Here is a 24,270-nt window from a genome sequence, read left to right as displayed (position 1 = left end):
TGACTAGGCTAAGGCTCTCTGACCTGTGGGGATGTTAGAGCTTTGGGGAGAATTTGCCATGTGATTTCAGAGAAGTGCTGAGAATGTGGCATTTGGTAAAAAGTAAGGCATTATTGTTCCCTGACGTGTCAGCTGGCATTTCTACAAAGGGCCCCTTTCTAACTGGTCAGTTATGGTAAGTGTGGCTGCAACGGCTTCAGTCTGGCATCTCCACTCCTAATTTCAGCCTCCCAAAGGGACTCCATTTTGGGAAAGCAGCCCATCTGGAAATGTAAGCAGGTAACTTCACTGCTGCCATCTCACTCATTTCTTCGACAAGTATTTACTGAGTGCCTGTTATGTACCGCATACCAGGGAAGTGATGGTTAGCATAGTCTCATGGAGTGGGTCGGGTGCTCTGCTGCCCACACATTCATCCCTGGATACACCTGTCAGGATGAACGAGTGTGTGCAAGTATCTCCTGAATGAGGACCAGCAAGATCTGAAGTTTTGCATTTGGGGTAGGGGCACCTCTGAGTTTGGAAAGGTAGAGAAGCCAACTCGGAACAATGGGACCTGGAGCAGGAATTTGAGGAACGGGTGATAGGCTAACATTTACTCAACATTTAAGTGTCAGACGTTCTTAGTAATTTTTACCTGATTTAATCCTCACAACCCTGTGGAATTGGGTACCACTATTTTTTATAAGTGAGGAGACAGGCACAGAGAAGTAAAACTTACCCAAGTTCACACACTGAAAATCTGGGATTTAAACCCAAGCAGTGAATGGAGGAAGTAAGGTGTTTGGAGTTCCTGCGAGGAGGTCAATTTGTGACAGGAAAGAATATATCTGTAAGGAAGGTTGAGACCAGCTTGTGGAAGTCTTCAGAACCTCCAAAGGGCGATGACAAGGAAAAAGGAGTATTTTAGGAAGATAAATGTGGCCGGGGGCGGTATGAATTGGCATAGTAAGAGCTCCCTATAAGCTCTGGTGGCGCAGTGGTTCAGCGCTGGGCTGCAAACCGAAAGGTCAGCGTTCGAAACCACTGGCCGTTCAGCGGGAGAAAGATTACAGCTTTGGAAACCCTGTGGGGCAGTTCTATTCTGTCCTATAGGGCCGCTATGAGTGGGAACGGCCTCGGTGGCAGTGGGTTTGGTTGCTTCTAAGAGCTCCCTTGGGTCGACTCCCAATTTCACTTTGGGCTTCTTTACACTGGGAGAAAGCAGGCTGAGATGGGTTTACAAGCATTTCTGGAGGCTCCCCAGCCTGGCGCGGCAACCCCCAGCCCGAGGGCACGCAGAAGCAGCCCCCCCTCCACCTTCCTAGAGAGGAGACAGTAACGGCTCTCCGCCCGGCGCGGGCTGATGACGTCACGCAGCGGAGCGCGTCCTCGGCGTGTTTCCGGCGCAGAGTTGCGAGGTGCTGCCGGGTCAGCGCTGCCTGGGGAGCGGCTCCTGCTGTACTCGGCTGCGGCGGGCTCAGCCCCAGACCGCCCTTGGGCCCAGGGGGCCGACTGACCGCAGCGCCTCTTCCTTCCGATCGGGCAGGAGCCTTAGGGGCGGAGGCCCGATGCCTGGGGAAAGCTTGCGGTGAAGAGGGGAGGCGGAAGATTGTTCAAGAACTCGGGTCTAGGAGTCGGAAGGCGTGGTGTCCAATTCCGTCTACTTGAGCGAGTCAGCGAACTTCCGCTTTAGTTTTCTGATTACCGGGAAGCAAATACTATTCCTTCCGTTGCCACTTCGCAGAGTTGTGCTGGTTGGATAAGAATGTATGTGTGGTCATTACCTCTATCCTTTCATTGAGTATTTATCCTTCTCTAACCGGTGGCAGAAGGAGCCGTAGTGGCACGGTGGTTAAGCACTCGGCTGCTGACCGAAAGGTGAGGTCAGGTCGGTGGCTCGGACCCACCAGCCGCTCTGCGGGAGGAAAGACCTGGCAGTCTGTTCCGGTAAAGATTACAGCCTCGGACACCCTAGGGGGCAGTTCTGCTCTGTCGTATAGAGTCGCTACGAATTGAAATGGACCCAGCAGACAACAGCAACTAACAAAATCGGTACTATGTGAAGACGTATAGATGCAATAATGGTAATAATATTTTAACAGCAGGTACTGTTTATTGAATACTTACCAGCCGGGCACTTTTCTAAGTGCCTTCCATGTATTAACTCATGTATTCATCACCACAACCCTGTGAAGGAGTTGTCGATATCATCTCTATTTAACGGTTGAAAAAAGTGGCGCACACATAGGTTTAGTAACTTGCCGGGGACCATTTGGCTAAAAAATGGTGGAATGGAGATTCCAACCCAGAGCATCTAACCTCAGAGCCCCGGCCATACTTGTCTTCAAATTTAGTGGTGGAAGACAGAAATGTAAGTAGAGAATTAACACACTGAATGGAAAGTGCTACAGTAGATATGCAAATTCTGTGAGAATGTAGAGAAAGGAAATACCTTGGAAAAGTCAAGTTTTTCCACAGGGAAGAGGTGTGGCTCACATTTAAGCTGAATATTAGACTAAACGTTTGAAAAGAAGTTTGTTCACTGTCAGATAGGGGTTCTAATGGACTGGGGTGGATTAAACTGGAAACCAGGTCCCTGCCTTCTAATACAGCATTCTTTCCTTTCATTAGAAGGGGTCCGTTAAGGGGTCCTCAACACCTTCCAACATACTCTCCCCACCCTATTTCATTTGAAGAGGCAGCCCTCATTATTTTCCAGAAATTTCTCCACCTACGATTGTGGGTGAATAACTGCTGGGAGTTGCCCTGTTGTTGACTCAGCACATTCTTAACAAGGACCGCTGACCTCACTGGTTGATACATAGTAGGTGCTCAGTACTTTTTAAATAAATTAATTGCAAAAACCAGCTACAATCAAAGATGTACTCAAAGGACCTGAGATTTTTAGAATTAATTAAAGAGTCACAGAATATTGGTACACAGAATAAGAGGCCTTACCTATCTAGTTTTCCACCTTCATTTTACAGATAAGAAAACAAATCCGGTGAGACTGAGTGACTTGTTTCAGGACACTGAACAAGTTAGCGGGAGAGCCGAGACTAGAATCCAGGCCTCTTGATTCAATCTAGTGCTGGTCTTATTGCCCCACAATCTTTGACTTTTGAGATCAGTGGATTTTCCAGTAGATTTGGAAGCCTTTAGGCTCCAACTTTATCTCCTGTGAAACAGTATTTATCCCATTATGCTTAGTCCTTGGGAGGGTCTGCCCTCTTTCTCTGGGTGTTGCTGTGTCTCTGAAGTCTACCCACTTAGCGACTTTTGTCATCAGTGATACTCTTCTAGGAGAATTATGTGCTTTCCTTTAGACTTAAAATACTCATTTGATTAGGGAGAAGCTGTTCTTGGGTTGCCCTGAGTCCTGAGTATGAGGGAAGAAGGCTGATAATTTATGGATGGCTCTTTTTCCTCCCTCAGTGCCTCAGATCCCTGCCCTTCAAAAGAAGCGCTCCGAGGAGGCAAGTCAGTGTTGTTTGTGTTCCTAACACATTGTCACTGGGTAAGTGAAATCTAGCTAGAGAGGGGAGGTTGGGGTTTTTATGGGCGTTCTCGTTCACAAGTGGCGGCAGACCTACAGTGGGACCCACCAGTAACTGCTACACCTGGACACTGCAGATTAAACCACAGACTACCCAGAAATGGGCAGTATCTTACTCAAATTAGATAGTGACCCAATGTAGAAGAAGGCTATGAATTAATTGGTTATAGGACAGGACAGAGAATGCACTAATTTCTGGTTACACGTAACTGAACTGCAGCAAGATGAGCTACCCCCTCTGCAGTCTTTTGGTGGAACACCTTGAAACTAGTCACTGAATTGCTAAATGATACCTTCATGCTGTAGTGGTCAGATCTGGGGAACCTGATGGTAAATTACTGGAAGACCCATTGCAAAGGTAATTGTTTCCTCAGAAATGTAGAATGGGCTCCTGGACCTGTTTGGAATAAGAGCCTAGATTATCACAGCTGCCATTGTTACTGGCTGTCAAAAGGCAATGTGGAACTTGGATGCCGTCAAACCCAGTAAGAATAGTACTGGGCAAAGTGATCTCAGGTTATAGGAACTTTGTGAATAGATCATGATTATTTATGTCCTGAAGAATTTGGTATAGTCTAATGTATACATGTGTCACATTTATGTCTGTATATGTGTATAAGCGTTGAGAGATGCCTAGAAAAAAGTTTATTAAAAAGCCAACTGTATTTTCTCTTGGTGGTAGGATTTCAAGTGATTTCCTTTCTGGACTAATTATAGAACATCTTATGCAAAGAATCTATAGCATGTATAGATATACAAAGACTAGCATATATCCTTTGTATGATAAAAAAAAAAAAAACCCACTGCCGTCAAGTCGATTCTGACTGATAGCGACACTATAGGACAGAGTGGAATTGCCCCGTAGAGCTTCCAAGGAGCACCTGGCAGATTCGAACTGCTAACCTCTTGGTTAACAGCTGTAGCACTTAACCACTATGCCACCAGGGTTTCCCCTTTGTATGATAGGAAAAAAAACCACTTTATCTTGGAAGAAAAAATGAAGGAGGTAAAAGTGTGATTAGAATGTTGGTTCTGTGTTTACTGATTTAAACCACCTGGAGTTTATCTTTGTATCTGCTTGTTATGGATTGAATTGTGTGTGCCTCCCCAAAATCCTACTTCCTATACCAGTGGAATAAGGTCATCTTTGTTATGCTAATTTTTGTTATGCTAATTAGGCCATATCAGTGTAGGATGTGTCTTAAACCTACTAATTTATGAGATATAAAAAGAGCAGCTCGGGCACAGAGAACCAAGTACAAGCAGGAGGGGAAGAGACGTGCCATGTGGAAATCGCCAAGGAGCCAAAGAGTGCTGGATCTACAGAAGCTGAAAGAGATCTTCCCCAGAGCCAACAGAGAGAAAGCCTTCTTCTAGAGCCAGTGCCCTGAATTTGGACTTTCAGCCTCTGAAACTCTGAGAAAATAAATTTCCGTTCTCTAAAACCACCCACTTGTGGTATTTCTCTTACAGCAGCACTCACAAACCAAGACAATGGTATATCCGTACTGGAAGTTCATATAACTGGTAAGGACAGAGAGAGAGGTCCAGGCAAGATACTCAGTATGTTTAACAACCAGTGTGGGTACAGGCACTGCCCACTCAGATCAGCCTCTCACTGTAAACAGCTGGTGCAGATATAGCAGTGTGTGCCAGCTGACTCTCAGCCCCCAGTAGATCCATATATATCAACATGAAGTGACCTCTAAGACCCATTCTTATGTGATACAAAAAGCAAATTGCAGACCAGTACCTATAGAAGGATTTTATTTAGGTAAAAAGAATCTACCTCTATTTGTGTGTGGAAAAATATATAGAAAAAAGACTAAAAGAATATACTCCAAACTTAATAATGATTATGTTTGGTGAAGGAAATCTGTTTGTTTGAATGGTGGGGTGGTGATGACTATAAAAATAACTTTTATTCTACATACTTTTGTGTTGTCCAGGTGTTTTACTGTGAGGATACATTCATGTGTAACTTGTGTAATGAGAAAACTGAAATGAAACGGGGCCTCAGAGCAAGAATGTCTGCATGTCTCAGCACCATCCAGTGAGGAGCTTGCCCTGATGTGTGGCACCTCAGTCTCTGTTCTCTGATTCTGTGTGCTCTTACCCAGGGCATTAGGGCTTGAGAGTTTGATATCATTAAGATTATTCAAGTACTCTTCTCTGTCTCCAATTTTGTGCTTCCTGAGGAATGTCCTGATGAGATTGATTTGATTCTCATACCATTTTTCTATAGTGGAGAGAATGTGTTAACCACTAGACATGGAGCGTAGAATGTGTTAACCACTAGACATGGAGCATAGAAATTTTTCATTGTAATTGTATACTGACTTTCTGTTTCCTACATCATTCAGATTCTGAAGGATTTCTATGGCTACAAAGGTGAGGGCCAAATTCTGGACTGTAACGCTATAGTCAAATCACTGTCCTGTGAGACCTTCTTTCCTATGCACCACCTCACTCTTGTTTTTCTGTAAACACACAGTGATATCTGATTTTCTTTCAGTACGTGACTTTTGTTTTCAAACCTAGAGATTTCCCAATTGGACGTAAGGGGAAAGCTATAGATGCTGAGTGTTCTGGAGAGAAAGAGAGGCCCAAAGAGACACCTTATCCAGGTGAGTGAATAAGGAAAGATGTGAGGTGGGCCTAGCAAAAGTTAGATCCTGGGTCACCTTTGAAATCTTGGAAGGAAAATACGTTTTACTTATCACTAATCTGCCAAGGTAATGCTTACAGGAAACCTAAGCCATTGCCATCGAGCCAATTTCAACTCATGCAACGCTGTAGGACAGAGTAGAACTGCCCCATACGGTTTCCAAGGAGCACCTGGTAGTTTCGAACTGGTGACCTTTTGGTTTGCACCTGTGGCTGTTAACCACTACGCCACCAGGGTTGCAAGAAGATAACTACTTTTCATATATTTTTGGAGGAGTGGAGACTAAAGATGGGCAGTAACTTTCCCCAAAACATAACCTACCCTAATGTAGGACACTTGTCTCTCATATTTTCCTGCTGTTTATCACTCTGGACACAAATCTGGATGACCCAGATTTCTTGGACTTGGTTTTAGTGTTTGACTATTTCAGAATCAGTCGTAAGAAATTTTACAGAATTTGTAAGACTTGATGCTATTTAATCTGTTGCCTGCCTGTCCTCTGATTTCTATCCGCTCTGTGTCACCTATTCTAATCTTTTCCCAGCTCACTACGACTTTCCGTATTATTGAGAAGAGGATACAAGTCAAGATTCTACAATGCAGGTCCCCTTTTCTGCACAGGGCACATTTTCTTTTGCCCCCCCCCCAAATATTGAAAAAAAAAATGCCTAATTCACTAAACCATATGTTAACTCTTTCTCAATTCTTAATATATCAATGCTTAATGGTATTTTTGAAATTGAAAATTTCAGTACAGAATATATTTTCCAATTAGATGCAAAGGTTTACGTACATACCCAGTGCCGTCGAGTTGATTCCGACTCATAGTGACCCTGTAGGACAGAGTAGAACTGCCCCATAGTTTCCAAGGAGCACCTGGCGGATTTGAACTGTTGACCCTTTGGTTAACAGCCGTAGCACTTAACCACTACACCACCAGGGTTTCCAGTAGAAGACAAAATAATGTTTTAGTAAAAGTGTTAATATTCTGGAGTAAAGAATGACTGTCTTGCACAGAGTTGGGCTTTTACTGTAATTGTCAAGTTCTAATAACAGATTCTTTTGTTGCTGTGGCCTTTTCCTGTTACGATGTGATTTTAAATGTATTGTCGCAGCTGATCCTCTCAACTTTGTGAGGCTGGTATATTCACTGAGAGTCTGTTTATCTGTTTTCCCCATCTAGCTCAGTGTCTTGCACATAGTAGGTACTCAACATATCTATTGAATGAATGTCTCACCATTTTATTCATGAGAAAACTGAGGCCTCAAAAGATAAATATATCAGGTGAACACAGTGGTGGAGCTGAAAGTAGAAACCTAAGCCTGGGAGCCAAATTTGATTCAGGATGTTTTGGCAACATTATAATAATTCATTATACTCAGCATCTTCTGTAATGAGTGGCTGCTTTTGTAATTTTTCTTTTCAGGCAGGAAGACCAAGCTTGGTGTCAAGTTAGCTGAGGAAGAAGTGGAGAGTCAGAGAGGTCGGTCATCTGGATTTCTCATTTGGAGCCACTGAAAATGCACACTGAACAAGGAAGAAGGGAAATTCTGTAGGAATGATTGGGAGAACACCACATACACACACAAACCCTTCCCAGGAGAACAGTGTTTATTTAATGATAATCATTACTGAGGAAACACCTTGCGTGTATCATGAATTTCAGAGATGCTTTCATCTAAATCCGAACTTATTGGAGAGAAGCCCCAGCGGTGTCCTACAAGCAGCATGAGTTCCAGCCAGATTTCACTCCAAGCGAAACCCCAGAGACTTAACATGCAGAAGAAAACTTCAAAATGCAGCGAATGTGGGAAGTGCTTTACTCAGAGATCATCTCTTACCCAGCATCAGAGGATTCACACAGGAGAGAGGCCCTATACATGCAGTGAATGTGGAACTTGTTTCTGTAAACAGTCAAATCTCACTCAGCATCTGAGAATTCACACAGGAGAGAAACCTTATAAATGTAATGAATGTGAGAAAGCCTTTCAAACAAAAGCAGTCCTTGTCCAGCATCTGAGAATTCATACTGGAGAGAAACCCTATAAATGCAATGAATGTGGAAAAGGCTTTTGTCAGAGCCCATCCCTTACTAAACACCTGCGAATTCATACTGGAGAGAAACCCTATAAATGCAGTGAATGTGATAAAGCCTTCAGTCAGAGCATATGCCTTACTCGTCATCAGAGATGTCACTCTGGAGATAAACCTTACAAGTGTAATGAGTGTGGGAAAGCCTTTAATCAGAGTGCATGCCTCACACAGCATCAGAGAATCCATTCGGGAGAGAAGCCGTATACATGTACCGAATGTGGGAAAGCTTTCAGTCAGAGCTCTTCCCTTGTTGAACATGAGAGAACTCACACCGGAGAGAAACTTTATAAGTGTAGTGAGTGTGAAAAAACTTTCCGCAAGCAAGCACACCTTAGTGAACATTACAGAATTCATACTGGAGAGAAACCTTATGAATGTATTGAATGTGGAAAATCCTTTAGGCACAGTTCAGCACTTGTTAGACATCAGAAGCTTCATGCTGGAGATTAAAACTTGGGATACAATGAGTGTGGAAAGGCTTCTATGAAAATGCCACTTTTCCCCCTCTAAATTCCTGAGAGTTTAAGACTCCTAAGGTTAGATGAATGTTTTATATTTTGAGCAAGAGACAATATATCTTAAAAAGTTAAGAAATAGGCCTCAGAACTACATTGTCCAGAATTTGATCCGTTTGCCACTTAATGGTTGTGTGACGTGCAAATTACTGAGCTTTGGTTTCCCCATTTTTTTTTTTTTTAAAAGGAATAATAGGGATACTTCCTAGGGTTATCTTGAGAATACAATAAGTTGTATATAGTAATTAGCTGCCGTTAGTTGGTGTTGAGTTACGGATGTTCCAAAAGTTTATTTAAAAAAATCTGGCTATCGAAAATGAGCAAAAGTTTAGCATTAGGTTTTTTGGTTCTCATAATGTACTTTTTCTCAAGAACGTTCTTATAATTGAGCTAAGATGTCACGCTTATCTACGGAAGCCTAAACGATAATGTCTAGATTTAATAGCAGAATGCAATTTAAGACTGGTTTATCCTTGAGAAAAATCAGATTTAATCACAGAAAAAAGAAATCATTGGAGTTTGCGTGGGCATTGTGATTATACTTCTGGATATTCGGAAGAGCTTTTTTTAGATTTTGATACCTCCCTTTATTGGGTCTGGAGCTTTGGTGGCACAGTGTTTAAGAACTATGACTGTTAACCAAAAAGGTTGGCAGTTCAAGTCCACCAGCTGGTCTGTGGAAACCTTATGGGACAGTTCTACCCTGCCCTGTAGACTTGCCATGAGCTGAAATCAACTTGACGGCAATGGGTTTAGTTTGGGGTTTTATTGGGTCTAGTTTCACTTCAAACCCTAGGCTTCTCTTTTCCATGAACAGAGGGCAGAAGGCAGAGAGTAGACAGACATTCGTTTAGTCAAGGGGTGGGAGATGGAGAGTACGAGCATGTTGAGGAAGATGTGGCTGTACTTGTGAATTTTAGGAGCACAGCACTAAATGGGGTCTCTTGAAGGAAAAGGAGGGTAGGAGATACTGAGTTCTCAAGTGCCGGTAGGTGGCGCCACTGACCAACAACAGTTGTAAGTTGCCAGTTGATTCCGACTCATGGCAACCCCATGTGTGCAGGGTAGACCCGTTCCATAGCATTTTCGAGGCTGTGACCTTTCAGAAGCAGATCACCAGGCCTGTCATCTGAGGCACCTCTGGGTGGGTTTGAGCCACCAACCTTTTGGCTAGTGGTCATGTGCTTAACCCTTTGCACCAGTGTTATGGATTGAATTGTGTCCTCTAAAAATATGTTGTAAATCCTAACCTCTGTGCCTGTCGTTATAATCCCATTTGGGAATGGGTTGTCTTTGTTATGTTAGTGAGACAGGATTAGTGTGGAGTTGTCTTGAGTTAACCTCTTTTGAGATGTAAGAGATTAAACAAGCCAGCAGAGCAGAGATGGGGGAAGAGAGAAGCCAAGCCACATCAAGATCACCCAGGAGCAGCAGCTCAGAAAACATAAAGACCTCCTCTAGAGCCGACAGAGACGGAAAGCCTTCGCCTAGAGCCGGTACCCTGAATTCAGGCTTCTAGTCTCCTAAACTGTGAGAAAATAAATTTCTGTTTGTAAAAGCCACCCACTTGTGGTATTTCTGTTATAACAGCACTAGGTAACTAAGACAACCACCCAGGGATTCTTGACCAACAACTAGTTGCCTTTAAAAGCAAGGGAGAACAGTGTCTTGGGGGATGCTTGTGAATCAGGGGTTGCTTCACAGCAAAGAATGGCTTCTTTAACCTATAAAGAAGCAAATAAACCAAAGGATACTTTTTCTGGTGCTTCATGCAATGCTGAGCTCTTTAATGGACATCTAAAAGCACTCATGTAAAAAAAAAAAGCAGTTGTGGCGGAGTTGATTCCTACTCATGGCGACCCCGTGTTTGTGAGAGTAGAACTGTGCCCCATAGGGTTTTCGGTGCCTGATTTTTTCGGAAATAAATCACCAGGTAAAAAAGATAGATGTTACTATCCACATTCCAGAGTCAAGAAAACAGAAGATATTTGGGTTGCTCAAAGTCAAGCAGCTGATGTCAGAGTTGACTTTTTAGTCTTTTTAGTCCAAGCGTAGCCGTGGTTTTTACAGTACCAAACTCACTTACAGGTAGTTTTCCATTATTGAACCTTCCTCTTACTGATGTGTGAGATGTTAGAATTGTGGAAACCACTTTTTAAATCAAAGGTTTATTTTCTTAGTTTAAAGTAATGAATGCCCAATGAAATACATTTATAAAATTAAGAGAGGGACTAGATACCTAGAGAAATCAGTGTGGGGGTTGCCCAGGACTTCACTGCACTGCACTGAAAGACCCGTCTCCTGGGGATCAGGATTTGGAGTTCAGATTTCTTCTCACACTATAATGTCCTGGCTTGGTGGCCTGGGGAGAAATAAGAAATACCCTTTCACTCTGACTTTGAAATAGACAGTGGGTTTTGCAAATTGGTCCCAACCAAACCAAGACTCCCCTTTATTCCTATTGATTAGGGAAGAAAGACTGAAGGTGTGGGTTTCCTCTCTGTGGCTATCCAGAAGTAGAACTGGTCTTATTCCTGGCTCTCTTTCCTATGACAGTGCCTTCTACAACTCAAATTTCTGCCTCTTTCCAAAAGAAGTGCCAGGGTAAGCCCGTAAGGCCACTGTGCCAATGACACCAATGCAACAGGTGAGCTGTGGGCCCCTCATGCCTAAGCTTGGATTTTAGATACGGCCACGACTGGCCCATCGTGCTGTCTGTTCTGCAAGCCTGAGTCTCACACCTTTGAAATCATCTCTGAGATTAAAGATGGAGAAGAATCCATCCTAAGGAAAGCAGATGCCCTGAGTTTGGGACACTTCCTTTGGCTTGCATCTGTGGCAGGATGGTCTGGGGACTCCTTGGCATCCACTCCAGCTCCTTACACCTAGTCCTGCCAACTACGGACGCTGAAGGCAGTTGGTAGCTCTCAGCTTCCCTGCCCTGGAGCTGGCGGCATTGATGGCAGGGTAGCATGCAGTGGTCCGGTAATCTAGAATCTGAGCCTTGGAGGAGGGTTCTACTTTGATCCTGCTCTAAACTTCATGGAACTCATCGCAGATCTTTCCTTCTTAGTCCTGGAGAGAGAAGTGTAGAGCTGCATTTTAGACAGCCTCGTGTGCAAGATGGAGTCAGCATGCTTCCACTTTGCATTACTATCCAAAAAGTGACCTTGGGATTCTGACTGAAAACTGACCCTGGAAAAGTCATGCTTCCATTTTGCTCAGAACTGCAAGAAATCGCCAGAAGCCTGTAGCTAAGCACATATTCAGAGGAAATAACAGTAACGGTTATAATTTATTGAGCAATTTTTGCATACAGAACTGTGTTAAGCCTTTTATATAGGTATCTCTTGTGATCTTCTCAACCACTGGGTGAGGTAGGAATTATCCTGACTTTACTGTTGAGGAACCTGAGTCTTAGTTACTGGGGTTCAGTAATGAATTTAAGTTCACACAACTGGTAAGTGGTCTTGTTGGGAGTTGAAGCCAAGTTCACAGGAGAAAGGAAGGACAGGCTGCCCTGAACTTCTCTGGGAGAGGATCTGGTGGGAGCAGCAGTGGTGATGCTGGAGGAAGGCAATGTGTGTAGGCATCTGACCTGTCACCACCACTCGCTCAGATACAGCAGCTCAGCAGCCCCTATGGGCTTGAAGAAGCCAGGGTGGCAGGAGCAACCCCAGGACATACCCTTCAACTTCTGGGTCCCTTGTGTCAGCAAGTCCAGGGATTGGGGCTGATGGACATACGGGGTGATCTGGCTCCTATAGAATGGAACACAGCTGGTGCATATAGCAGGGTCCCTAGGAAATACGGTGAGGTAAGGAAGGCTTCGTCTCACATACTTTGGACGTATTACCAGGAGGGACTAGTACGTGGAGAAAGACATCATGCTTGGTAAAGTGGAGGCTCCGTGAAGGAGAGGAAGACCCTCAAGGAGATGGATTGACACAGTTGCCGCAACAATGGGCTCAAGCATAACAAAGATCATGGGGATGGTGCAGGGCCGGGCAATATTTTCGTTTTGTGGTACATAGGGTTGCTATGAGTTGGAAGTGACTCAACGGCACCTAGCAACAAGGAAGACTGAACAAGAAGGGGTTCTTGGAGAGATGCTTAATTTGGAGATAGAACTGGGGAAGGAGGCCAGGGACCAGGGAAGGGGATATGGGGGGATCAGTCTGTCTGACTTCAACAATATCCCAGGTAGGATTCTACGAATGGGGCTTGTATAGCAGGGAAGGGTCAGCTCTCCATGCTGCAACTGGTCTTCCCTTAGTCAGGAGTCCCAAGATGGGGCCTGAGGGTGTGGGGGGCAGTCAGGTGTGGGTGCTACACCTTGTCCCAAAGACTCTTCCCTTGAGGAAGCAGGTAGATCAGGTCATCCTGGGGTTCCAGGGATTGAAGGAGGGGCATGTTAGCACCTATGAACCTCTTCAGAATCCTAAGGACAGGGCCAATTCTCGGTTCTTCTGGGGCTCCCCCAACTCTCTGCTGATGGTTCAACACCTGGTATTAGGTAAAGGTACCAGAATGGTAAGACATGTGGAGGAAGGAAAATAAGAGAAACAACAAATGAATTAGCTTCAAAACTCAAATTGTGTGTGTGTGTGTGCAGGAAGAGGTGGTGTGCAACCCTGTGCAGGGGTCAAGGTGACAACTTGACCTAGAAGGGTGAGTTGTGCTCTTGTCTCCTGTCCCCAGGAATATTATGGGGTAGTTGAGCAGTTTATTTGAGTACATATGCTCTTTTTAAGGTTTGGGGGTGCGAGGACTGTGAGGCTACAAACTGCACTATAAAAGGGGTAAGGTGGGCAAACCCGACCTTAATTGCTAACTGCATGACAAGGATCAGCATGAATCCAGTTCCCAACTGGAAGTGGATCCATGCCTCACCTTCCCACATGTCCACTGCTCACTGCCAGTCACTTCCCTGACAATTCCTCTCTGACCCTGACCACCCAGAATTAGATCAGACCTCAACCTCGGCTACCCTGAGGCCTGGTCACCAGGGAGCAACCGTAGGCCCAGGAGTCTGTACAGCTCCCTGCACTTCAGGTCAGCTGGCCCCTGTCTTGTCCCCTGGGACTAGGTCACAAGGTAGGAGGACTTTATTCTTCTTCATCAACTGCCCATGCAGCCTTTTCCTAACACTAGCCACCCAGAGCTAGGTCTATACAAATCGACTCTGTACTCCCAGCCCCTGCTGGCTTGCTGACCCCGTGGGTTCACTGACTCTAAAGGCTCACAAAATTCACAGAGATTGTTATCTATACTTATTATAGATAACCAGAGAGGAGACAAGCAAAGAGATGCATCAGGTAAAGCCTGGGAGAGTTCCTGGCATGGGGCCTCTGTTGTCCCCAGGGGCTTGCTGCTCCCTCTCCCATGCATGGATGTTCTCACAGATCCAGGAGGCCTCAAAGACGCGCTCCAAGGTCCGAGTCTCCTAGTCATTGGGACCTCAGTGAATATGCATGACTTGGGTCTTAAAGCATAGTTATGATCAGTACAATCAATGAATATGTATGACTGCATTACGTCCCCTTCTTTCTGGAAGTCAGTTTGCCAGGTGTGGGTTCTGTGTAGCCCCTACTTGCTGGGCTATTTTGAAAACAAAGGCATCTTCATTGATCAGGTTGTTTTCAGAAACCAGAGCCAAAGGGCCAAACCTAGTTCTTTGTCCCACGGGGTGTGGGGTCGGGGGCGGGGAGGTAGGATCAGGAGGGCAATGTCAAGTATAGAAGGCTGTGTGCCACAACCCCAAGAGGTCTATAAAAAGCTATAAATACTCTCATTCATTCTAACTATATTTATTGTGCACTTAATGTGCCAGGTACTATTCTGGGTACTGAGGATACAGCAGTTAATAAGACAAAGTCCCTGCCCTCAATACTCCCACCTCCAGGTACTAAGACATACTAAAATTTACAGTAAAACAGTACGATATTGGTGCAAGAATAGCTATAACGATACAGATTAGGAAAAGAAAAAAAAAACTGGCTTATATAACAAGTTAGTATGCATTAAAGACAACATTGCAGAATGGCTTCAGGACGAGTTTGCAAGATTTAGGAAAGCCTATTTCCGGACTCCCTAGCCCACCCACACAATCGCTTTATGAGCATTCTTTACAGTAGGCAGTTAAAATGGGGGAAGAGAAAGATGTGGCACCAAAGTCATGATGAAAATGCTCTGAAATGAATAATTACAGATGGATGTGGCTGGCGGAGGACGTGATCTTAACAAACCCCCAGTTTTGGTGGTTTGACTTATTCTAACGAGGAAAATTATTAGGTTTAAGTAGGATCTCGAGGAATCACCTGGAAAGGCTCAGACCTTATAGTGCCTCCCTCCTGCCCCACTCCAACATTCGGATCTCTTCTCATTCAACTGAATAAACATAAATGAATTGTCAAGAATTCTCTCATCCAGATGGCCTTTCAAATCAGTGAGAAAGAAAGTTCTAGGACAATTGATTAGTCAAGGAAAAATATACCAAAATAAATTCCAGGTGAAGTCAAGTTTAAAATGTAAAAAATAAAAAAACGAACAAGAGAATATAATTATTTATTTAATAGAGATTGAGAAACAGAACAACAAAAATAGAGCAAAAGATTGCTAGATTAGATAATTTACAAATTAGTAAGAAAAATATGACTATACTAGTGGAAAATGAACAGAAAGTTAATTGAAAAAAAACACAAGATAGTCTATGAATGTATGAAAAAGTTTAGCATCCCTGGCAGAGCAAAGAAAATGCCAATTAAATTGAACCATTAAGTACCATTTTCAGTACATCAAATTGATAAAAATTAAAAGGTTGGCGCCAGTCCAAGGCTGGTGCGGTTATCATGGTTGAGGTGAAACGGGTATTTCTTACCATCTCATGGTAAGAAATAAATTTTAGGTAACCTCTCTAGAAAACAATTTGACAGTAAGCATCAATAGCTTTAAAACTATTCAAATGCTTTGACCCAATAATTCTGCGTCTGGCAATTTATTCTAAGGAAATCATCAGAAATGTACCCACAGATTTCTGAAAAAGCCTTTCTGAACTGTTTTATTGCAGTTATTTACAGTATCAGTTAGGACTGCATTTGGCTACATGTAACAGAAACCTGACAGAGGCTTAAGTGAGCAGGATGATGACTGTGCTCATGTATCAAGAGGTCCAGGGGTCACAGCTGGTGCAGCAGCCCCACGAGGCATGCCACCAGGGACCCTCGCTCCACACCTTTCCACTGTACCAGCCAGACCAAGCTGCTGCCTTCCTTACACCTGAAGATGGCTCTGGCACTCCTAGGTTTCCCATCCGTGCTCCAGGCAGGATGAGAGGAGGACAGAAGTTCACGCTCGCCAAGTCTGCCCCTTTACATCAGAACACCACTGGTTTTTGTCAGCTTGTATCTCTTAACTGCCCAAAGCTGAGTCACATGATCACCCGTCAGGAGCTGTGGAGGTATCATTCTTCCCACCTAAAGTGGGGTTCTGCTAATGAGGAAGATGCAAGGGGTGATCCACTTAATCATGTCAGGTTTTTGGATTTTACTGACCTCGGAAAATGCTTGTAATGTTAAGTGAGAAGCTGGTCACAGGGCATATATAATCTTAATTTTGTTTTAAAAAATATATAATTTACATACATACATACCCATACACGGGAAATAACAAAATATTTATAATAGTTAATTTCTGTATGGTTGGCATCTTGCGTCTGAGTATTGACGCGAGATCAACAGTTTTATAATAGGAAAAAAATGTTATCTTAAAAAAAATCCCATAAACTCTCAAAGGAGACTAAGTCCAAAATATGTACAATTATTCATTTTCATCTTCGTTGCCAGAAGAAAGGAGGCTACTATTTTTGATTTGCTTTTTTGAGTTCTTTTTAACTGAGTCCTGCTTATTTATTTCATCTTCATTTGTCTTCTTCTTTTTTGAACTTGCTGTTAAACCTGAATATTTTTCATCAGAGGGACGCTTGACAGGTTTTCGATACATGATCCTTCCATCAGCTGGTGCTGGTTCTTCATCTGCAGCAAAAACAGAATTAAAGAGCTTTTCTTCCCTCTGCACCACTTTGCTTTTGTAAAGCCTATTGCTGTGAGCTGATTCCAACTCATGGCGACCCAATGTGGGTCAGAGTAGAACTGCGCTCCATAGGGTTTTCAATCGCTGAATTTTTCCAAAGTAAGATTGCCAGGCCTTTCTTCCCAGGTACCTCTGGGAGGACTCAAACCTCCAACCTTCTCGTTAGCAGCTGAGCATGTTAACCATTTGCAACCCAGGGACTCCTTTCCCTTTATATACTTGTCTTCATTGCATTGTCAAATGGCAAGAACATCTCATATTGTATTAAGGATGTCTTTCAGTCAATTAGCCTCTAGCTATATGCCCCACGAGACATGTGGTCACTCAACAAAAACTCGCTGAAGTGTTCCATAAATGTGTCAGCGCCCAGCTAATTACAATCAGGTTGTATTTTATAAGTACTCTGAAAAGTGATTGTTTAGAAAGCTGGCATTTCTGCCTAAAACAATGTAATAAATGTTTAGCGATAATAAAAAACCGCACTTCAGGTACTAATTAAATAGACTTTTGTTTATTGGTTTGTAAACCAAACCACCTTATTTTTTTAAAAGGATGCTTTTACTTAAATTCACACTTGATCCTAACAATCCAATAAGGTGGTACAATGATTGCCCCCACTTTACTGATGAGGAAATTAAGGCTGAGGTGAAATAACTTGCTCAAGGTCACACATCTAATCTACTGAGGGTCAAACCCCAAGTTTAAATCTAGGATCATGCCCTTCAAAGCACTGCATAAATAAAGCCATTTCATATTCCAGGCTCCTTAAACTTAGAAAAACCAGACTTCTTTCAGACATACCCGCTTTGGCTGCCTTTATCTCTGCTTTGATTTTCATGACTTCTTCAACTGACAAGTCTCCTTTTTTTAAAACCACTACTTGGGGCTGTTCATCTTCTTTGTCGCTGTGATCACCATCTTCTTCTGGGAGCTGAGGCTGGATTTTCTAGAAGAAAGCATAAACAGTCTGTAGGCCACTGACCTTGACCTAAACACAACTCACTGGCTCTGTGAGAAACTGTGATTATGAAAGTGAAAGCAGTAACTTAATTGAATAAATGTGTTTGGCAATGAATTTTCAAGTAACTCCAAAGAGCCTAGCCCCCCTCCATAGGAGGGAACAGGCCTACTGCCAGTCGCCCTTGGTGCTTGTCCACTGGATTCATTTCTGTCTTGGCAGGACCCCAGGCTGCAAGTTCCACCTTGAGGACCCTCTGCTTTATGGACCGCCATCATTCCCATCCTCCCTGGGGCAGTGGTGAACCATGTTGGTCCTCCCTGGTCCTCACCAACCCTTTCACCTCCATCTCTTCTCAAAGTTAGACCAAAAAATAACCAAGCAGCAGCAAAGTTCGTAAAGCAACAAGTAAAATGTATGCTTTCTCCCACCTCTGCTCATCCCTTCTCCCTTCCAGCAGCCTGTTTAGTGGGTATCCTTTCAGCTGTTTTCTACATGTATACAAACATGTAGGCATGTGAAACATTTTGTGTACAAACAGGAGACTACTTGGTGACTTGCTTTCCTTTCTTTTTCCTTATTAGTTTAGATCATGAAATTTCTCAAATATAAAAACGGATAGAGAATAACGTAACAGAAACCATGTACTCACTACACATATATGACAAACGGTAACCTTTTGCCAAATGATCTGTCCATCCAAACCAAACCTATTGCCATCAAGTCGATTCCGACTCACAGTGACCCCACAGGACAGAGTAGAACTGTCCCATAGGGTTTCCAAGGCTGTAATTTTTATGGAAGCAGGCTGCTACATCTTTCTCCTCTGCAGTGGCTGGTGGGTTCAAACCACCAACCTTTCGGGTTAGCAGCCAACCAGGCGCTTTAACCACTGCACCACCAGGGCTCCTTATTTGTCCACCAGTGCTTCATAAATTAAAAATTTGGTTGTTTCCAGTTTTGTCCTACTATGAAAAATCCTTGAATATGTTTTTGTTTACTTTTGTGATCTTATATGTAAGATAAATTCTTGGAAGTGAAATTGCTGGGTTGAAAGGCATGCACACCAAAATGTGTCTTCACACATTATTTCAATAGCTTCCGTTACTCTACTTCTCACAGAGACTTGTCTCCAAAACAGGGCAACAAAACCCTGTGTGATCCAGCTCCAGCCTACAACCACAGCTTATCCTCCACAACTCTCTCATGGCCTCTAGACTCCAGCCAGATGTGAGAACTTGGCATCCATGACCATATCAGCTCTTGCTCCACCTGTCTCTGAACAAGTTCCCAGTGCCTAGACTGGCCTCCTGCCTCTGGCCAACTCCTACTCAAGCCACCTTCCAGACTTAGATCCTCTAGGAGTGCTTGCCTGACCTCACCTCCTCTTCTTACTTATACCGTGCATGGCCCATAAGTGACGAGCATGACACTTTTATATATGTCTACGTCTCCACTAGGCTATCTCCTTCAAGAGGGTACTATGTGTTTCGTCTCTGTATCTAGGGCACCGAGCCTGGCACACAGCAGAAACTCAAGAAAATATTTGTTTATCTATTCACAAAAGACCAACAGTGAGGAACAGTGATGAACCATCTGAAGCCCTGGCAAATTACTCACAAGCACATCCACCCATTTTGTTTACACCCCTCATTTCCCAGTCTGCCTGGATCACTCCACATCTGCTCTTTCATGTTGTTGTTGTCAGCTGCCACTGAGTGCTCTGACTCATGGAGACCTTCTGTCCTGCAACGTCCTTACAATAGCCAGCACGGCTGAGTCCATCATTGTGGCTACTGTGCCAGTCCATCTCACTGAGGGTCCCCCTTGCCCTCACGGGCCCTCTACTTTACCAAACACGATGTCCTCCTCTAGCTATTCATACCTCCTGATGATGTGTCCACAGCAAGTGAGTTGGACGATTTTCTGTTGTGATCCATATGGTTTTCAGAAGTACACTGCTAGGCTCTTCTTCCTAGTCTGTCTTAGTCTGGAAGCTCCACTGAAACCTGTCCACTATGGGTGACCCTGCTGGTATTTGAAATACCAGTGCCATAGCGTCTAACATCATGGCAACACGCAAGCCACCACAGTAAGACAAACTGACAGATGGATGGTGGTCTTTAATGATACCCATGTTAATTCACTATTTAATCATCAGTGTCATGGATTGAACTGTGTCCCCTAAAAATATGTGTCAACTTGGCTGGGCCATGATTCTCAGTGGTTTGGCAGTTCAGTAATGATGTAATCATCCCCTATGATGTGATCTGATGTTTTAAGAGGATTAGAGTGGGATGCAATACTCTCACTCAGGTCATAGCCCTGATCAGATGTAAGAGGAGTTTCCCTGAGGTGTGGCCTACATCACCTTTTATCTTACAAGAGATAAAAGGAGAGAAGTGAGCAGAGAGGGACCTACTATCACCAAGAAAGAAGAGATGGGAGCAGAGCCCGTCCTTTGGACCCGGGGTCCCTGTGCTGAGAACCTCCTAGACCCAGGGTGAAGACTGATGCCAAGACACATGGAGATTTCCAAGTAAGGTCGGGCCCACAGATGTTGAAACGAGACAAGGACCTTCTCCCAGAGCAGACGGAGAGAAAGCCTTCCCCTAGAGCTGGCACCCTGAACCTGAACTTATAGACTCCTAAATCATGAGAGAGTAAATTTGTTTGTTAAAGCCATCCACTTGTGGTATAGCAGCACTAGAAAACTAAGACAATCAGTTTCTGCTTATTTTTCTTTGAAAGCTTCCAGTAAATGACCACAAACAAGTAGATAATTAGTATTTTTAGCCAAGGAAATGGAAAAGTGAAATAAAATCATTCCTGGCGTTCATCACACTGACATTCATGATTCTGAGTCTCTTCTGCCTTTTTTTTCAAACTAGACAAGCGAGAGAAACAGTCTAAATAACTGTGGCAAGAACCACTGAGGACTGTCCAAAGCTATTCCTGAATCAACTCCCAAGAAGGTAAGATGATTTACCTCAATTATATAATGATTCCCCATGAAACACTTTTCCTTTTGTTAATAGTTCATCAGAATGCTAACTATATACTCAAACTGATTAAGAATGAAGTTGGCCTCTCAAACACAGCAACATGGGTATTTCTCTATAGAAAAACCTCTTGATTAAATCAGTCAACCCAAATCACTGATACTGATTGGAAAGTGTTTTCCCCCAGTGTGCTCCTAAGACAGTGTTCCAAGCTGTAATCTTCAAGGTGTTAACTGTGGGTCCATGATCAGCACCAGGACTTCAAGCAAACCAGAAAGTTAGGTCTCATATTCTCCTTGCTGAATCTATGGTATGCCTCTTTTCTCAAACCTCATCCCTTTGGCATCATCACTGTTTCTGATAGTGGGGAGTGGTCATGTTATCACCTGATCATGTTATTGGCACTCAAAAATGGCTCCTTGTTGCCTACTGAATAAAAAAAAGTAAAACACGTTTAGAAATAATAAAAAATATATACTATAAACATACCACACTTCATTGCCATTAGTCCCTCTATCACTTCTAAATGCCATCATCACCTCTACCCATGCTGTTCCCATCTCTAGCTCCTGACCTATCTATGCTCAAAATTTAATCAGAATATTCACTCCTCCATGAAGCCTTGACTGTTACAAGCACAGTCATCCAACCAATGTAACTGATTGACCATTACTTGGTGCCAGGCTTTGTGCTGGCAAAGTACAGAGGATTAAGGTACTAACCTAGAGAGTTCCATCTAGTGGTGGAGACACACGGGTCCTCAGGTAGTTAGTTGCAATGCAAAATGATGAGTTATTAATTAGAGCTGAGAAGTGGACAAAGTGAAGAGAAGAACAGAGAAGGAGCAAATGTCTGGGGGAGATCTGAAGGGCTTCACAGAGGTGGTGACCCGTGAAAGTAAAAAAAGAGGCTGAGCGAGGTGTTAAAGAAAATGGCATTTTGGAGACCCATTTCTTTGTCCTTTCAGAGCCTGACACAGTGCCTTGGTTTAGCGCATACTCACTGGGTTGAATAATTTCAAGTCTATCTTGTCTCTTCTATGCTTTAAGAGGCTTGAAGGCTGGATCTTAGTATACGTGCTAGGCAGAGTACAAAATAAATTATTTCTCCAGACATCCCCTAAGCATAATGGTCTCTAACTACTGAAAGACGAAGAGCAGGTTTTGGTGTGAATCTGTTAGGGTGAAAGTCTGTGAGGGCTTAGAAGTCGATTCCCACCGACCCTATCCCTAAACTAGTCAAGTGTGATTCTTTCCTGAAGTTCTCTCGTATTAGGCTTCAGAATATAAACGTTTTGACTCAGATCCACTCTTCTCAGACTTACTTTTTGGTAACAAAGCACAGGGCTAGATCCAGGACCTTCCTCCCAACACGCTTGACTCGAGTCTTAGGACATTAAGTTCTTTGATAGAGTGGCCTCAAGTTTCCTTATCTGAAAAAGGGGGACGACGCACTATCCACCCTGCTACCTCAGAAGCTTTGAGGTAAGCAAGTGAGAACGAAAAGGCAGGTAACAGGTATTTCTTAACGAATCTACCAAGGACCAGGCGCTTTACCTGGATCAGATCATTTTCAAGAACACAGCAGCGCCTTGAAAACGACAAAGATCTTCTCGTGCGCAAGAGGACTAGTTGTTAGAATAGGAATTTCTGAAAAACAATTTTGAGGACTGGGCGTGGGTGAGGGGAGGTACCAGTCACTAACTGGCTTCCAAGTCAAGGCAGAAACCGGAAATGGCGGGGTGGGCCGCAGTTTCCCAGGTAATGCGGCTGGCCGCGGCTTACCTTGGTCTCTACGGTGGGCCCTTCCCTGTAGCCCACCCGCTCCTTGAAGCGGGCCAAGAACGCCGGCTCGGCAGGCCGCACGTACGACACCTGATTCCGCTTGCTCATGGCGGTCTGGGGAACAACAGCGCCCAAAGCTGACTTATGACGTTGAAAGGGGACGGCGCTTCCCCGTGACGTCACGTAAGTCCCGCCCCTAGGGCGGAAGCCGGGCTATCCCGCGACCTCAGTGATGGCGATAACGTCCGACCTGAGCGCCAAATTCAAATTCGCGGCCATCTTGACTGGGCGGAATCCCGGCGCGCGGCGCGGCTAGGAGGCGGAGGCTTCGGCTGCTTAGGTGTCTGGGTCAGGATCCGGGAGTGAAGGTGCCATGGCGCCCGGCTGCAAAAGTAAGTACGTAGCTCCCGCTTCGTGACCCCGTCCCCGCCCTGAAATACAGCTGCGAAAGGACCGCTGCCCCCCGCCCCCCAGGCGCTCGGAAGGTTCCCTGTTGTGTGTGAACGGCGGGGGCTGACTGAGCGACGAGGAGTGTTTGGAATCTCTCTGCCCCTCCGAGACAATACACTGGTGGAACAGCTCGCACCCCTTCTCTCTGTGTACCGGGCGCATGCTACGAGCCCGGCGCTGCTCTAGGCGCTTGGGAAGAGCTTGTTGTCAGGTGCCGTCAGTCGCTGCCGACTCACTGACGCTGTGTACAACAGAACGAAACACTGCCTGGTCCTGCGCCATCCTCACAATCGTTGTGATGTTTGAGCCCCTCGTTGCAGCCACTGTGTCAGTCCATCTCGTTGAGCGTGTTCCCCTTTTTTGCTGACCTTCTACTTTTTTTTTTTTCTACTTTACCAAGCATGATGTCCTTCTCCAGGGACTGATCCCTCTTCATAACATGTCGAAGCCATCCTGCTCCTAAGGAGCCTTCTGGCTGTACTTCTTCCAAGACAGACTTGTTCTTTCTTTTGGCAGTCCATGGTATATTCAATATTATTCGCCAACACCATAATTCAAAAGCTTTTCCTTTTAATTATCCAGCTTTCCCATGCATATGAGGCGATTGAAAACACCATCGCTTGGGTCAGGCGCTAGTTCTTAAAGTGACATCTTTGCCTTTTAACACTTTAAAGGTCGTTTGCTGCAGATTTGCCCAATGCAGTTCGTCGTTTGATTTCTTCACTGCTACTTCTTTACTTCTATGGGCATTGATTGCAGATCGAAGTAAAATGCAGTCCTTGGCAACTTCACTGTTTTTTCCGTTTATCATGATATTGCTTATTGGTCCAATTGTGAGGGTTTTTGTTTTTATATTAAGAGGTAATCCATACTGAAGCTGTGGTCTTTGATTTCATCAGTAAGTGCTTCAAGTCCTCTTCACTTTCAGCAAGCAAGGTTGTGTCATCTGCATATCACAGGTTGTTAATGAGTCTTCCTTCAATCTGGATGCCACATTCTTCTTCATATAGCCCATCTCCCCAGGTTATTTGCTCATCATACAGATTAAGTCTGATGAAAGGATACAACCCTGACACACACCTTTCTTGATTTTAAACCATGCAGTATCCCTTTGTTCTGTTTGGAATGGATGTCTCTTGGTCTGTGTACAGGCTCCTAGTGAGCACAAT

General features: G+C 44.2%; 3 protein-coding genes across 8 annotated transcripts in view; 2 read left to right on the top strand and 1 right to left on the bottom strand.

Annotated features, from left to right (window-relative positions):
* The first annotated feature begins 1,419 nt into the window (after nucleotides 1-1,419).
* On the top strand, nucleotides 1,420-14,088 carry ZNF501 (zinc finger protein 501). 4 transcript variants are annotated; one of them, XM_023547808.2, is made up of 4 exons: nucleotides 1,420-2,066; nucleotides 3,418-3,499; nucleotides 6,080-6,165; nucleotides 7,634-14,088. In XM_023547808.2, the coding sequence occupies exon 4, from the start codon at nucleotides 7,876-7,878 to the stop codon at nucleotides 8,749-8,751; it is 876 nt and encodes a 291-aa protein (XP_023403576.1). In that variant the 5' UTR covers nucleotides 1,420-2,066; nucleotides 3,418-3,499; nucleotides 6,080-6,165; nucleotides 7,634-7,875; the 3' UTR covers nucleotides 8,752-14,088. The 4 variants fall into 4 exon arrangements, with proteins under 4 accessions (XP_023403576.1, XP_064130768.1, XP_010588186.1 ...); XM_064274698.1 differs by having other exon boundaries at nucleotides 3,418-6,165; XM_010589884.3 differs by having other exon boundaries at nucleotides 1,420-3,499.
* A 1,278-nt stretch (nucleotides 14,089-15,366) lies between these two features.
* On the bottom strand, nucleotides 15,367-22,802 carry KIAA1143 (KIAA1143 ortholog). The gene is made up of 3 exons (XM_003409707.4): nucleotides 22,652-22,802; nucleotides 17,709-17,853; nucleotides 15,367-16,849 (listed from the first exon to the last, which is right to left on the bottom strand). Exons 1-3 carry the CDS (start codon nucleotides 22,757-22,759, stop codon nucleotides 16,635-16,637), a joined length of 468 nt encoding a protein of 155 aa, XP_003409755.2. The 5' UTR covers nucleotides 22,760-22,802; the 3' UTR covers nucleotides 15,367-16,634.
* The window catches only part of KIF15 (kinesin family member 15), a 61,640-nt gene continuing 60,134 nt past the window's right edge, over nucleotides 22,765-24,270 (top strand). For all 3 annotated transcript variants that reach the window (XM_064274681.1, XM_064274682.1, XM_064274679.1), the window contains exon 1: nucleotides 22,765-23,043. In XM_064274681.1, the coding sequence (XP_064130751.1) occupies nucleotides 23,025-23,043 (19 nt within the window). In that variant the 5' untranslated portion in view covers nucleotides 22,765-23,024. The remainder of the gene's footprint in view (nucleotides 23,044-24,270) is intronic.

The sequence above is a fragment of the Loxodonta africana genome, chromosome 22, assembly GCF_030014295.1.
Source record: "Loxodonta africana isolate mLoxAfr1 chromosome 22, mLoxAfr1.hap2, whole genome shotgun sequence".
Classification (NCBI taxonomy): domain Eukaryota; kingdom Metazoa; phylum Chordata; class Mammalia; order Proboscidea; family Elephantidae; genus Loxodonta; species Loxodonta africana.
Note: the sequence above shows the minus strand (reverse complement) of the source record. Positions and strands in the feature narration are given on the sequence as shown.